This window comes from Hippoglossus stenolepis, chromosome 7 (assembly GCF_022539355.2).
Source record: "Hippoglossus stenolepis isolate QCI-W04-F060 chromosome 7, HSTE1.2, whole genome shotgun sequence".
Taxonomy (NCBI): Eukaryota; Metazoa; Chordata; class Actinopteri; order Pleuronectiformes; family Pleuronectidae; genus Hippoglossus; species Hippoglossus stenolepis.
The window spans coordinates 19149805-19166388 of record NC_061489.1 but is presented as its reverse complement, the minus strand read 5'-3'; the positions used below and the strand labels follow the sequence as shown (position 1 = coordinate 19166388).

At 43.7% G+C, this 16584-nt stretch overlaps 1 protein-coding gene across 1 annotated transcript; it reads left to right on the top strand.

Annotated features, from left to right (window-relative positions):
• Window positions 1-17: 17 nt before the first annotated feature.
• Window positions 18-15668, top strand: vimr2 (vimentin-related 2). Its single transcript, XM_035161872.1, has 10 exons — window positions 18-283; window positions 991-1141; window positions 1270-1431; window positions 1558-1677; window positions 4752-4847; window positions 7392-7523; window positions 9273-9404; window positions 11748-11858; window positions 11960-12084; window positions 14729-15668. Exons 1-10 carry the CDS (start codon window positions 174-176, stop codon window positions 14769-14771), a joined length of 1182 nt encoding a protein of 393 aa, XP_035017763.1. The 5' UTR covers window positions 18-173; the 3' UTR covers window positions 14772-15668.
• Window positions 15669-16584: the final 916 nt, after the last annotated feature.

Here is a 16584-nt window from a genome sequence, read left to right as displayed (position 1 = left end):
GAGATCGTTGCCGGCTGATGTTCACGCTATAGTTAGTCTCCTCAGCGACAGATGAGAGATCCATCGCCTCAGTGATACATTCTCATTCCTTGTGAATATTAAACCCCGGCGGGGACCCTGCTGACTCTTGTATGCCTGTTGTGTTGTAGTCCAGTTTGAATCTGTCTGAAGCCATGGCCATGCTCAGAGTGTCTTCTTACCGGAGGCTGTTTGAGGAGGAAACGTGGAGTCGAAGTGGAGGATTGAGTTTGCCGTGTGCGGGGCAGTATCGGGCCTCTGTCAGGTCAGTGTCTGTACTCTGCCCGAGAGATCTGTACATCATTTCTAAATGTTAGTGACATGTCACAGTGTTGTTCCACTTAAAATATGTAGATTATAAGATGTTTCTGAGCAGAAGTAACTATTTCTGTTGTGATTCGTAGGGTTTATATGTACTTGAGGCAGAAACTCTGATATTTTAACATTTAAAAGCAGACGATAATAAATTTGCAAATGCCACATCCCTGTGGACTTTAAAAAAACTACTCAAAACTCCTTTTTATTACATATGAGCTGACAAAATGCAAACTGTCTAATATCACCTTGTCTTTGTCCCCTTAAATATTTAAAGTGTCTGTGGAAAGGTGCTTTAAAGATTTGTTATTATTACTAAATACATGGTTTAAAATACAATATAATGTGGTTGCGAGCAGGTGGATGTGTATTATATTCTGTGGTACCTATAAGTAGCAGCTTAAGTATATTAAGATCATTAATCATAGTATATTAACAGTTCTAGTAGTAATACTGTAATCTAATAAACTCTTGAAACTGTCACGTACATTATAGTGTGTTCAAAAGCATTTTTTATGAAGTATATAAATAGTTATAAATGTTAAATAGGGGTAGTTAAAGTAAAGTGTGGCCGCTCTACTAGCCCCTAAGGAATGCATGTGTACTCTTCTTTGTATTCAGTGCAGTATTTATCTGTGTTCTTTGTTCTCCTCTCAGGCGTGCGGCCGCCGACAAGTGCGACTGTGACTGTGACAAGCTGGACTTTGTCGCTGCCAAGTCTCTCAACAAGGAGGGTCTGAACCGGTTCGCCCAGGACCGCACCGTCATCGCTGCCCTCAACGACCGCCTGGTCGGCCTTATAGAGCTGGTGAGGAGGAACAGTGACACGTCAGCACTTTGTTTTACCTGCGTCCTCTCTCTGTTCTCTGTAAATGATGCAGTGAATCTATATATATATATATTTATACATTTCCTCTGTTTCTGTTTGCCCTGCAGGCTCGTTGTTTCGAGGAGGAGAATGAGGCGCTTGAATGTCAGATTGTGGAGCTCGAGGAGAAGCCGAGAAGTCGCCCAGCCGCCTCCTCCTCCATCACCTCCGCCGTGGCTCAACCTGACTACAGCCTGGATGCAGTGGTGGAGAGACTGCGCAGGGAGAGGGTAGGTTGCTGCTGCAGCTGCTGGGTGTGTCTGCTGCATGTCTCAGTTACCTCAGCTTGTACAGTGACAGGCCAGGCTGATCTATGACCCTGTCAAGACTCATCACTGTCCTCGCCCTCCCTGCAGGACGAGATTCTGTGCGACACCGAGGAGCTGCACAAAGAGCTGGAGTGTCTGAAGAGCGGCTACGAGGAGGTGGCACAGCAGAGAGTCTTCTACCAGCAAGAACGACAGGATGTGGCTGAGGTAGTGAACACAGTCAAGACAGTAGCATCTGACCGTGTGATGGAAGGAGACGACTGAAGTTATAGGAAGCAAATGTAATGGTTTACTGTAAAGTGAAAAGCAAAGTGCCATCACTTCCCAACAAGCTTTAAACCTGCACGTATTGATTCTAGTAACATGAACACTGAACAGCATTAAGATCTATAGCGGAGCCCCACTGATCAATATTAGTTTACTTTAATAGAAGATATGATATAAATGCTGATCAATATTGCTATTTACTTCTTAAATTTAATTCAATCTTATTTGCTTAGTGCCAAATCACAACATTCTGTCAATGTTACGAGTAAGGTTGAGGAAAAATAAACTTTTATTGAGGAGAAACATCCAGCAGAACCCAACTCAATGTGTGTCGACCGGTTGGGCTGAAGGAGAGAAGTGAGAGAGGAGGGAAGACATGTTTGACTGTTGTTTAATTGTAGCTTCTTTTTAGAGGAGCATTAACTGTAAAGAAAAGAATATAGTCTAGTTCTACCTTTTCTCAGCCAGTACCTCCAGTCCTGCAAAGCCCTGACTGCTGCTCCTCAGGCAAGGCTGATGTATTTGTATTGTCCATGATTACACACAGAGGTCGTTCAATGTGCTTGACAGAAATAAAGAAATCATAAAAATACAGATAATCAGCATAAATGGAATAAAGGCGTATTGGAAGGAAAATCCGATGAGGAGAGATCAGACTGGAAAATAAATCCTTGATCTGTACCAAACTCTAATGGTTTCTCTCCAGACCCGTACCGCATCCTCCCACCAAGGTTTTGCGTAATCCTGTTAACTAACAGACCAAAACCTCTTTGGTGTAAGCCGGAATGCATTGGTACAGGTTTAGTATTTAAATGGTGGAGTTTAGGTAAAATAATGAAAGGTATTTGTGATCAGTTTGAAAAACAACGTTTGCACTGTCCATCATCAGACCCTTATTGTGACGTTGCCTTTAAAGCACTAGATGGCAGTGTTGTCTAGCTCCTCTCTGCTCCTCCTCCCCTCGGCCTCCTGTAGTTGAATCTCAGACACAGCAGCTCCTCTGCATCTCCACCCAACAGGTTTTGATCAGCAGCAGCCTCACAGTCTGGGCTGGTGGCCCACTGTAACCTGAGCCACCAACTTCCCCAAACCCCCCCCCCCCGTCCCTCACAAACGACAGAGGCCATCCCCCCTCCAGGCCGGTCCAGATGAGAGGGGGTTTAATTTCTGCCTCACAGATGCAACACAGGGCTGTAATTCGGTGCCGTAATGTTCCTGCTGGCTCCGTCCTCTGGTTCTGAATTGGAAGCAGCTGTAGAGTGACAGGACTCGGTGTGAAATCAGCAGGGAGGTAGAGGAAGAAGAGCGGAGGAGAGGAGCGAGTACTACACAGCTCAACCCACAATAATTCTCCCAACATAATAGAAGACTGACAGTGATGAAGCAGTGCACATTTGGTTTATTTTGAATTATACTGCTGACTATTGTGTTGCATTCCTCCTGCCAATTCCGATCCTTTCTCAAGACCCACAGATTTCCACCCTGACTTGTCTCACTGCCATTTTCTTGCTTCGCCAGATGTCAGAGGCAGAAAAACAGCCGAGCAAGTCAACTGAGTTAAACATTATTCTCCATGATTTGAGTACAAAGGAGTGAATATTTGAATTGGCCAGCAAGTTTTTATGTAGTGGCTCCAAATGCTCTTGAAGGTGGAAACAATGGTCACAGAAAAATGTATTGGTTGAACTAGGATGTGGCTCAGTAGAGTACATTCTTCTGCCAAGGAGTTCTCTCATGAAACCACATTTAAATTCACTAGTTCCCAACTTTTATATGGATCTGTACCAAATTGCACACACATCATCATCAACATCCACAAATAGTTTTCTGAGAAATCAACAAAAATTTTGAAAATTGCAGCCCTATGTCACAATGTTAAGAAATACCTGGATCTGCACCAAAAGTGAATGGGTTCTTCCTTGGGTCATTCCCCACCCGCCTCCACAAAATTTCGTGAAATCAGTTGAGTATTGACTAATTGACTATTGACTACATGACTAATAAACTAATGCCTCCTTTGAGGTAATCGATAACTTGGTTTATCTGGGCAGAAAAGCAGATGGTGAATATATTGATGAACCTTAAAGTTGCGCCAATGTCTTCAAATGACGAGGTGCACTTTGAACATGATCTCCTCTAGAGAGTTAAACACAGACGTGCAGCTGCATCGAGTCTCAAAACATCTTTTACTTTTTCCATTAAGAGGTTAAAGAGTCAGATTAGTCCCTCAGAGTTAAAAGGAAAGTAAATATTGGACATTGGTCAGGTGGACAGAATCCCAAATCTCAATTAACATTAATTTGCTCTCCTGGATGCAAAAACTAGGCCACTAGACCAATGCTCTTGCCAAAGTAACTATGAGGTGTTGACATTTTGTGATTACAGCTTGTTCTGTTCTCCCTAAGTGGCAGAAAAATAAATGAATTCAGCTTTTAAGTTGTACAGACTTTGATTTACAACAAGTCTCTCTCCCGCTGCTGAATGATCCTTGAACACAGCAGCAGGACGGACTACTTTACCCACTGCTGTCCATCAGGGACCCTGCCACCCTCTAAACAAGGCTCCGCTCCTTCACCCCCAAACCCTCCCTGCATGTGCTCAGCTGTAAACGCAGTAATTGCATCCAATGCCAGTTAATCTGGTTCTTTTAAAAAGAGTGGATGAGCTGAGAACCCCTGCTGGTGAATGCATCGGTGGACGGGGCTTTTGTGTCTAGTTAGCCTCCGTCTCATCTTCCTCCTCCTCCTCCTCCTCCTCCCCCTTCCTCTGCATTGCGGTGTCTTCTGGCTGTTCACTGAAACAGGGTGGATCTGCTGGTGCTGATCATTTTTTTTTTTTATTAAATGGGTGTTCAGGGTTGGAAACAAAGACTTTTTTTTTTTTTCACTTCATTTCAACCTGTGGTGTGATTTACGTCCCGAGCTGCAGAGCGCTCCTCTCAGACACCTCCACAAATTAAGTTCAACTTCTGTGCTTTCTGCCCTGTTCCTCTGGTAACTTGATTGTCTTCGCAGGTTGTGGATGCTGTGACAGCAGAGTGTTTGGCGCTGAGGGAGCAAGTGGCTATCTACGAGGAGCAGCTGGCCAACATGGAGGCCCGGCACAAGACGGTGAGAGGGAGAGAAGATGTATCTCTGCAGTGTGACGAAAAGGAGCCGTTAATGGCTTTTTAAAATGACTCGATATGCAGCACATAGAAACACATGGGTGTGTCGGAGAAATGTTGAGACGTGTCTAGACACACACAGATGTGATGACCTCACTCACCTTGATGAAAAGTTGTAGCCAAACTCAGCCATGTCAACAGAAACATGGGCAGAGGGGGTTAAAACATAAATCACATAAAACACATAATATTACATCAGAATAAATCTATCTTTATTGTTTTGTGTTCATCTTAACTGAACAGATAGACATTTACTCTACAATCACTCTACATTTGTTTAATTTGTGTAAAAGCAGGAAGTTATTAAGCAGTCTGTCACAATATGGGAGGTAAACGGAATGAGCTTCTACGGACGTAAAAAAATCTGAAATCGTGAATAGTTGACACCATAAAACCACAAATTACCATTTTTAAACATTGTTTTTTATAGAGATAAAAACAAACTGGATATAGGGATTTCATAAGTGACGTTTGGAGTTGGAGGTAGACAAGTTGGTTCTCTCTGATTCCAGTTTGAAGCCATGCCAACATAATTATATTTATAGTGCATGTTAGACGTGGTGCTAACACTTACACAGTCAATGAGAAGATGACATCCATGCAAAGTCAAAAATGTTTCAGTTTTGCATGTATCCCAGATGATGAACTAACACACAACCACACGTGTGTTTAGTGTGTCCTTCCCTTGCTAGTTCCAACTAACGTCTGTCCAATTGGTTGAGTCATAGACTGTATGTAAAGATGGACGACGCGTCTCCTCTTTCTCCCACTATCCAGAAATGAAGCCAAAATATCCTGCATACGGACATTGAAGTCTTTTGCACTCGAGCCAGAATGTGCAGTGGTGTAGAGTCATTAGTCAATATCTGCTGTCAATCATGTTTCCCCTCATTTTTTATAGCATCAAATAACTATGTGAAACCAAACTTACAGGAAAAATGACCCCTTGGACAAACATCAGTGTGATAAGAACAACCCTAAAATGACAGAAACAATCTTTGGTTTGATACATATCCCATCCACTAACCAGGAGGTGGGATTTTACGATCTCTACTGGAGCCAGCCACCAGGGGGCGATTGAGACGTTTTGGGGAGCTGTCATGTCATCCATCTTTATGTACGGCCTATGGGTCTAATCCACACAAACAGACCAGTGGTTAAATTCAAGCAAATGATTCAAGGAAAGAAATTAGTCAGAAAAAACAACTTTATATTCAACAGACAGAAATGACAGTAGCATCAATATTCTCATCAAACTCGAGGCAAGAAAGCAAATAAGCACGTTCCCATAAAATGTTGAACTCCTCCTTTTAAAACATATGTTTGCAACCAACCACATACAACACACACCACTGGCCGTAGCGTACCCACACACAGCGTCCACAGTGTTCTCCACATCACCAGGAGATGACAGACGGGGCCCAGCATCAGGAGGCTGCAGGCGGGGAGAGGAGGAGAGAGGCAGCTGAACCACCATCAGCTCCATCACTCTGTGTTTTTCACTGCAAAGCCGGGCTGCCCACCGTTTAACACACTCCCTCTGGGACACGCTCGATAACTCACGGTCCGGGAAATGCGGCTGAATACCAAATGAAAACAGAAGTTCCCTTTGTTTTATTAACTGTTGTTATTATCAGCACTTGCAGATTCCACATGTCCCCCCCCCCCCCGACAAATCGACAGTCATGTCGTTATGAAGGTGGAGGGGAGGGAGGAAAACGTCAGACTGCCACTGCAGCTCTGTAACAGTTCATTTCCCTTCTAATGGATGTCTGGTTTTTTTATGTCCATATTGTACATATTGGGAACCGCAGACATACATGATGAGGTCTTTAGTGAACGTGCCAATACATCAAAATGTACTGGAGTGGTTTTGTGGTGAAAGGTAATTAACCTCGTCACATGCTGTTTTTAGGTACTTATACATATTTCCATTTATATACTTCTACTGCCGTACAATTCAGAGGGAAATGTACAAATCTTTTCTCCATTACATTTATGAGACAACTTTAGTTACTAGTTGCAATACAAATTAAAATGTACACAGAGAGCATATAACAGTAAAATAACATATCAATGCATCAGTGTAATACTATGATATTCAAAATGGCTTAAGTACTTCTTTACTTTCACTAGTGTGTCTCTACAGAGGCCGCCATGTTTTTTACGGTAGCCCAGACTGGACAAACTAGACACCTTTTTGAGTTTTTATGAAAAATGAAGGTTATCACAGGTTCTCTTTAATGTTTGGAAGGGGAGGATGAGGTGAGGGGTATTCAGCTGCAACATACAACTGCACCACTAGAGGTCACTAAATTCTACACACTGAACCTTTAAGCAAATGAAGGGGAGTAGAAGTTTGAAATAGCACAGAATGGAAAAACCAAAGACTGCACTTAAATCCTCTGTTTGACTAAATATACTGATTTAAATTCCACCACTGTTTCTGAATATTTCTCCACCACTGATGTGTGGCCTGTGTGAGCAGGAGGTGGAGAGTCTGCTGGATCCAGCCGACTGGACCACAGGAGCAGCTGCAGCTCTTGGATTCTGCAGCCCGGACATGACTCCGGTCCTGGATGTGAAGGAGTTCTACTGCCAGCTGGCTGAGTGTCTCCAGGTACCACACACTGTCCCATAAAACCCATCAACATGACATGAACTGGAGGCTAAATGCTTTACTGTAGCATGTGTGTGTACATTTTTAGACCCATGGTTCTATTTCTGATTTAAGATGCACTCACATACACACCAGGGGATGAAATTATATTTTTACTTTACGAACTTGACCTAGGACTATTTCCGTTTTGTAATTCTATCTGTTATCAGCTATAGTCGTTACCTTCTTATTCTTATTTTTCATTTAAAAAACGTATATACATGTTAAATACATAGTTAAAGATAAACCCAGTGTTGACCTTTTTAGTTTTTCAAACGTCTATATTCAGATTTACATCTTAATCTAAATTGTGTAATTTTAGGTAAATTTACAGAAATGGACAAAAGAAAATGGGAGTTAATGTGGATTTCTGTCCACTACTGTTGTGAATATTAAGAGTTGAGTGCATCGAGATCAACAGCTGGTGGTGTGGACTTTCCAGCTGGGTGCCATTAAACCATCATGGAAGAAAAGGGCACAAAGAAATGATGGAAGTAAAAACACCAGTCGAAACACAGAAGGTGGAAAACTATGTAGAAAACAAGATGGAGATATGACATTTACGTTTGTTGTTATAGTCTCAATGTCGGACGTTTTCATCTGCTGCTATTCTTAGACTCTCTGGTGCATATTTAAGTCTGATGCTTCTTTTAGCATTTTTAATACGTGACTTTTACTGCAGTATCATTGAAATCAATGAACCGCTGCTATTATTTTATTAAGTCAAAGAACATCTGAATAGTTCTCCCCCCCTCGTACACGGACACCACTGACACCTATTGACCACCTGACCTCTCCTATTTTCATCACACTGCCCTCGCTCTCCCTCGGCAGCGGGCCGTTCAGGTTCAGGCGTAAATCTCAGCTTTCACAAATCACACCACGATACTCCCACTTGTTTTCTTTCCCTCTTAACACAACACGAGGGAAGAACTTGAGAATCAGAGCTGCGATTCTGGACCCGCACAGAATGCGTGTGTGCGTGTGCGTGTGCGTGTGTGTGTGTGTGTGTGTGTGTGTGTGTGTGTTACAAAGCGCAGAGGTGCTGCATTGGGGTCAGACAATAGCTCCGGTGGGTCTGACCTCCTCTGGGGCGAGGATGTCTGTGTGGTTCAGAGGTCAGAGCTGTAATCAGACTGCTGGCCGCCTTCCCAGGCTCCTCGGCAGCAGTGGAGTGGATGCTGGTTTATGTGTTTGTGTGTGTGTCCTTCATATAGAGGCATGGTTGATGGGTAGCAGCATATTCATATATTATTGTGTGTCTAGATGCATTTATGTTTTTTGTCCCCCCTTAAACTCCATTTCTATTTACTCTCTCTCCCTCGGTCTCCCTCCCTCGGTCTCCCTCCCTCTCTTCTCTCGCCAGCTGGACACCGTCCTGTCTGAGCCTGGCCTCCATTATGAGATGCAATTGTCTCAATGCTGCAATGATTGCTATTGGGTTTGAACAGTAATGGTGATTGCTGGCGGACTCCCACACACCTGTGCACCCTCATGTTGCTCATTTCGGCTGCACTTGTTCCATCTAATCAGGAATGTGCTGTACACAAGGAGAGCTTCAACCATCCGCTCGTACGAGAGGCTCTGATTGCTCTTTGCTCCCCCGTCAAAGTGAACTGTCCTCCGTGGTCTCTGTTAGACTGAAACTAAAAGGTTTTCATCCGAAAAACTTTCACTAAATCACTGATCCCTCTCCGTCTGTCTCCGCAGTACGAGTGCGGAGCTGCCTCCTCTGCTGCAGTCCGCGGTGGTGATCGAAAACAACTGGAAGTGGGAGCTGCCGTAGGGTCAAAGGTCACAGACTTGCCAAAGATACAGGACGTCGGTGAGCTGAAGATGCTGGTGAGTTGACTCTTTAAAGGCTAAGTTCACTCAAATTACACAGATTTAGCATTAGCTTGTTTTGTCTCTGAGATTTCTGTCTCGCACATTTTCTATATCTCAAAAAATGTGTAAAAGAAGAAGTATGCGAATGTCTCCAAATGAGTCCTGTGCACATTTGTGTAAATACATTTTGAGAATCCTCATTAGTGTCTTTGCTGAGAGTTAAATTAGAGGATTGATACCACCAGCCAGCAGCTGCTTAGCTTAGCTTAGCACAAAGACTGGAAACCATAGACTGTATGCCCGACATGACGGCTTCCAAAAGTGACGTCAAAATATTTAGATTGCCAGCTAGTGGCTGGCTGCAGTATAGGTCTTAAACCCTGCCTCCTCCATGTTAGTGGATGGGACAAGGACATAATTAAAAAGTTTGGTGCACGTTAATAAAAAAAAATAATTTTGTCATTTTAGGTAGTTCTTATCTCAGTGTTTTTAAAATCACAATTCAAGCTGTTTCCAGGCTTTATGCTAAGCTAAGTTAGCTTGTAGTAGCTTTACTCTACAGACATGAGAGTGGTTGATCGAAATTACATAATACATTTTTTTTTAAAGGCGTACAGACTCTTAATGGTCTCGTTTATACATCATTTAAACCCTTCAGCTGATACCCACAGATTCACATCTTCCCATAATGCATTTCCCACCTCTTTACCGACACAGAGAAGAGGAGTCTTAAAGCTCACAACCGGCTCTGCATCGGCCATCAGCTCCTAAATCAGACGTAATGCTGCGAATGAATGGTTTCCCACAGCATAGACCCAGGGAGTGGAGGGCAGCTGAGTGACAGCTGAGCAACAGTGTGGCAGACGGTGCTGACCAGAGTGTTTACTCTGCGGACACTTTCAGCGGGAGATGTGAAGGGCTCGACTTCAGCTCAGACAGGATTTATTACTGTCCGTGTCCTCAGTTATTAAGCACAGTCTCTCAGAGCGGCTGCAGCATCATAAACACCTTAAAACATCTCACACACACACTGACTGGAGGCTTCCTCTGCAAACGGAAGAGAGGGAATAAACCTTCTTCTGATATTTTTCTGAAAAATGTTGCAGAAGTAACCGTGCTTTGCAGGAAAGACGCAGCCAAGCGAAGCATCGGGAAACTGTGACTCAACAACACAGAAACGACCTCCTCTTAGTTTTCGGACCACAGCCGACACCTAACCACATCTGTAACAAACATGGTGGTTTGGTTCTCATTACAGCGGCTGTGGCTGTGCCTCCACCTTCTTTAAATAAACAGAGCGCCTCTGTAACCACAGCACAACTCTCCCAACATCATCCACCTCTCTCTAATACAGCAGCGCACACACAAGCCCCAGTTCTGCCCGATCCCGCCTGACGGATGGACAGCTCGGCCTGATCTGCTCTGTTTCCTCTCTCGGCTGTGATGGATGCCTCGGGTCTGGTTTCTCACTGAGACGCAACATGGCCAAACAAACAGATTGCAGTGAAATCAGCCTGGACGCAGAAATACATAGTATAATGGGGCAGGCACTTATGGGGTTGTACACTACAACTACTCCCACTACACACAAACACAGCCAGGCCTCACTCATCATGGCAGGGAGAGCGGAGGAGTGTGCGAGTTAAGTGACTTGACCATGTCGGGGAGTCGTCATCGGACGAAGGGTAGTAACTGGCCGGATCGCTGAGTGACGAGCAGGACCGCCTGGATCCCCCATCTGCCTGCAACATCTCATTGTTGAACTTGTGTGATTGCTGTAATTACTCACGGCAGCACGACTCCGCCTCAGACCAGAGGAGGGATACTCCTCATGTAGTTTATGATCGAAGTAAAGAAACCCGGTTTATTTGTGTTAATTAAGTTTAGTTAGAGCTCAATTTCTGTGCTTTTGTGTGTTAAATGGATAAATCCATTTTGTGTGGAGAGCCTGCACACGAATCCTCTTTTCAGTCACTGTTTGGGGTTTTGGAGATCATCCCATCTGCAGTAAACAAGAGTGACGAACATCACAGATGTAGCAGCTGAAAACCCAGATACTTTTCTCACTATTTGTGGATTTGTGGTTTTCTGATGACTCAAATCACTGCTAATGTTTCTCTCTTTCCTCTCGACGTATAAACAGTTGCTAGCACGTTAGCAAACACCATAACAAGTTGAACGGAAGAAATGAGACGTAGAGTTTTCTGTTTCAAATTGATGCAGGAATCAAGTTTCAGGACAAATTGTGTTGAGGTTCAAACCCTTCGTTGACTCTGAGCCGTGGCTCAGGGCAGAATTTGTAATCTGCTTGAGTTTGCTCATCTGAATGAATACTTGCTGCTGTTTGTGTTCCTGTAGATTCCCGAGCTACAAAAGGAGCTTGTGGAGCTTGAGAAGTGTAACGAGGAGCTGGAGGATGAGGTGGAGATGAAGAAAGCTGCATACATGGATGAGATTGCTGATTTGAAGGTATGAGAGCGGACTCATTACTGTAGTCTTAGGCTATAATGGACCAGAGTTTCTGGACTAACACTTGGACTAACCTCTTCTGGTGTGTGTGTGTTGTCCAGTTCACCATGGATGAGATGCGGCAGCAGGAGACCGACTTCCAGGTACAGATGAAGGAGCAGTGTGAAGACTACAAGGAGCTGCTCAGTGAGAAGATGGCCAGAGACATGGAGATAGTCGCCTACAGGTCAGAAAGTTATAACTGATAAAATATCTCGAGTGGAACGTCCTGGGACTTATCTTATAGCTTTGATTACATTTTAATTTAAAGACAATCTGGGAAAATAGACCATAATTTAATAATGAAGAGCTGTTGTAAATACAGTGATTACATTGATCTTAAGTGTCTTCATAATTTTTAATGTGATTTAGCTGCAGTTGTTATTCTTAAACACACCTAAGGTTTTACCACACACCTTATGTCTTGTGCAGCGTGATACAATAACACCAGAGACATGCGATGCCCAAGGGACAGTGGGGTCCAAGTTGTGTTGAGGCTGGGGGTCTGTAGGATTATATAAAACAACACTGTGGAGCAGGGATGGTTTAACTGTGTCTGATGGACAAGATGCCGTTTTCTCATTCCAACAAAAACACTGATCCCTATGACTTCACTGATTAGTTTGTCTTCTCCTGTTAAAGCTGCTGCAGTTTCTGATTGCAATTAAAACCTATAGACCCTGGGCGTTCACTGACGCACTGTAAAACTGTAGATTCCCATCTTCTGCGGTAGGAGGTGAAATGAAAACAGACGTCGCCCATGGTGCTCGACAAAGTGCTGCACGTTATGTAAACCTGTCGAGGAGAATGAGCTGTCAGAGGCAAAGCACATATAATGATCCCAGGATAAATTTGTTAGATTTACATCAACTCCACGCTGTTTACTTTTGAAATTCTTTACACGTGAGCTCATTATAAGAAACACAAGAAAACACACATGGAAGTGGGCGAAAGACATTGTCCCCGTCCTTCAACAACAATCTCTACAAAAGCATCACTGTGAATAATACAGGGAGTATTTCCGCAAGATTCTTTGTATAAGTCCAAGCATCTCATATTGTGTCATCAGACAAAGGCCTGACATCACAGGAAACGGCTTCTGCGTCTGATGCAGTTTCCTGTATATGTGACCTTGAAGACGTTTCATACCATTTGCTCCGTTCACTGAGGTTGTTCAACCATCTGGTATGTGGACTGACGCACTTCAGCCCTCTCATCCCGCTGCCATGGACTTCCTCTGGCGGCCCTCCACTGCCCACCCGACTGCATGCGGCCCCCAGGGGGCTCCGCTGCAGGCCTGAGTTCAGACCCTCACAATACCTCATTAGAATGGGCAAAGAGGACCTCACACTGTCAGCGCTGCGTGCTGGGCTCCTGCCAGCTCGTCTCCACGCCAGCCTGTTAATGTCAGCACCCCACCCCCCACCCCCACCCCTCACTTACACACATTTCCAAATTCACCACAGTTTCGATTCCCTCTCGCTACACAAGAGACTGTACCAAAGACATTTAAGGCAAACGAAAGACACGCAGTCGATGCCAACTTCTTTTTTTTCCTCTCCTCCCTTTCTTTATTCACTGGTTGTTTTGTCATCCGTGATTAAAACCATGAATAAGAAATGAAAATGGTGGTGGTTGTTTATTCTCTCTGTGCCGTTGCAAACTGTCTGCAAAACAGACCTTAATGACCCCAGGCTGCAATTAGCGGGTGTCTTATGGCCTGTGAAAGCATCTCAGAGCAGTTCTGTGCAGATGCTCACTGCTTTGCTCACTGCTAATGTGAACCATGTTGCACTGCAACTCATTCACTGGGTTTTTTCCCCCGCTGCTGCATGACACAGCAAACAGGTAGCTCAACTCATAACATGCACTTTGGTTAAGTGTTCTTTTAGCAGTAGATGAATCATGGGTGTTTTTTATGAAGGAGCTATAATCAAAAATTAATAATGAAGCACCATGAAGTTTATTTCATCTTTCAGCTCGTTGTTTTGGTTTGTTGTGACCTCTCGCTGCTGGTTCACTCGCACCGCTCTCATCACTAGTGTTTCCAGATGCCGCAGGCAGATGTTTCTCATGTTTGCGGGGAAATTGCTTTAAAAACCAACTGTGCTGTTTTAAAAAGTCACTGCGCTCTACCTGCCCCGCACCAAACAGAGACACAGTTAGCGGCAGATCTTTCCTTCAGGAGTCGGTGGAGATGAAAGAAGAGGGAATGTCAGACTTAAATTCCTCACGTGGACACATAGAGGATTCTAAGAAATGATCATGTTGCTCAAACGTGTCAATGCTCGTTCACCACATCAACTTAAGATGTGATGAAATGTCAGTGTTGTGTTTACAGAGTGTTTCTGCAGTTCCGTGTGTCTGAAATATGAGTGTGGCTTTAAATATACTAATCAAACCTCTGTTTACTAATATATAAACATTCATGTATTCAGTTATCTATTTATTTTATTTGGGATTCTGTACAGTTAAGACCCAACTTATCTAAACATAATTAATTAGTTAATCTAATGTAAGAATAATCTGCAGATACATTGTTACTGAAAAAATTGTAAATTGCTGTCTTGAAAAAAAGACAAATATTATCCAGCTTAAAAAAATACTTTAATTGGCAATTCTAATGAATTCAGTTTTTTTCAAACGTGTATGACTTCTTAACTTTACTTTGAAGATTATTTGTTTGTGTGCTATCAATTCTTTTTAGTTGATAAACAATTTTCTTTTTTCGATGTGATGTAATTTTGTCAGTAGCTCCAGAAATATCAGTTTTCAGTGTCTCATGTAAACTACGACTGTTCACCTGCTTTCTGTGTGTTTGTGAATTTCAGGAGTCTGTTGGAGGACGAAGAGGAGAGGCTGTGCGACCTGTGAGACGAGGACGAAGAGTGAGACCGGGCGGCTGGAGTTTGGATGGATGCTCCCATACACACACACACACACACGGATTAGAAAACAGACAATAGTGAAACGCAGACCCAAATCGGCACTAGGACGAAGCGCAAGGTACCGACGGAGCAATTTGAGCAGATGTAAACTTATCATGACAGATTAATGCTGTCTGGAGGCCTAAGCCGGGCCATTGATAACAGGTCGCTGGCAGATGACCCCGAGACTCCAAGAAAGATGGAAGTGTCTAAAAGTGGGAGGGAGGTGGGAGGACGGGGGCTCAGCCAGGAGTGTGTGTCCATTCAGTGTCTGGCAGGGATATTTCCTCAAGTGGGTTTTATCTTTACCAGTTCGGTGATGTGATTCATAAATGTTTTGTCCCCTTAGTGTCAAACAAGTCTGACACACAAACACACACACTCACACACACACACACCAGAGGCTGAACAGTGCGGCTCCTTGGAGTTCTTCCCCCTCTGATTCCACCTCGTCCATCACTCACACTCTGTCTGATTACCAGCTCTTAACCCTTGACCCCTTCACTGTTAACAAACACATTGACCTCTCCCTCCACCCCCCCGTGACCAAAAGCGTCTCACCGTCCTTTAGCTTTTACAGTCGCGCATTCATGTTGGTTTTACATGTAACTGTTTGCTTTTCAAATGGTTCATGAAGTTGTTTCCCTGCAGCTCATAGACGAATCCAGCACCTGGATCCTTCTACGAGAAAAGAGTCATTATTCCTTCTTAGTACACGACTTTAGTAATCCTTTTTTTCGTATTTGCTCCAAGTCGTCTGTGATAAATCATCTTTTGCTCCTGCTTCTGCCCAAGAGTCAGAATGTGCTTCAGATTTAAATTAAATAAAAGTATTTGCTTGAGAGATCGCCTCGTGCCGTGCAATTTCTTTCCTCTGTCTCATGAGACCTGCTCGCGGATCCTGCAGCTTAAGACTCTCCCTGCACGTTAAAACTATGCAGGGAGCGGAGTGATTTATGTTCCGTGATCCCTCTTTCACTCATCTTCGTGCTTAGCTTGAGATTTGAACATTCCCAGCTATTTAATGATCTCAAAGGCTTGTTAGCTCGGCCGTAAAGATGAAAAATGCTGCTAATAATGGATCAGATCAGATTAGCCACAGTCTGGGAACTTGTGGCGATGAGGAGTTGGCCTGTGTAATAATTGAGTTCAGTGTGTGGAGAAGGGGCTCGGTGGCTGCATGTGACTCCTTCAATTGTCCGGACGTGAAACATGGCCGTGCTCACGGAGGAAGCTGCCGTGTTTTCTCAGGACTGAGGAGCTCTATCAGGACCTCGGAGGAGAGGAGCTGCAGGACGTGGTTTTCCCTCATTCCCCCTCTCTCCGTATCTCTCAAATCCAAAGCCAGTGGACCACACAGTGTTCCTGATCTCATGCAGCTGCACTGTCTTTGCCTTGTGCTGAAGACGAATATACCCTAAGATATCCTTGTCTGCTGGATAGTATGGAAAAAATATTGTCAATGTACATTCAGGTGAAAAGTTAATAAGGTGTCCGATAAAAAATTTAAGCTAGAATGACACTCATACCTTCGATAAGGCCCAACAGTTATGGTTTAATTCAATCATGCGGCACCAAATTTCACACACTCATAGATTTCAGTTCCCTGAATGTGCCTGATTCCTTTCATCAAGATCCATGAATTATTTCCTGGGAAAATGGTGAAAATGTCAAAACATTAGAACATAAATAAAGAAATTCTGGATCTGCACCTAAATTTAATTTGTTCTTACCTGACCCATACTACATCCTTCCACTAA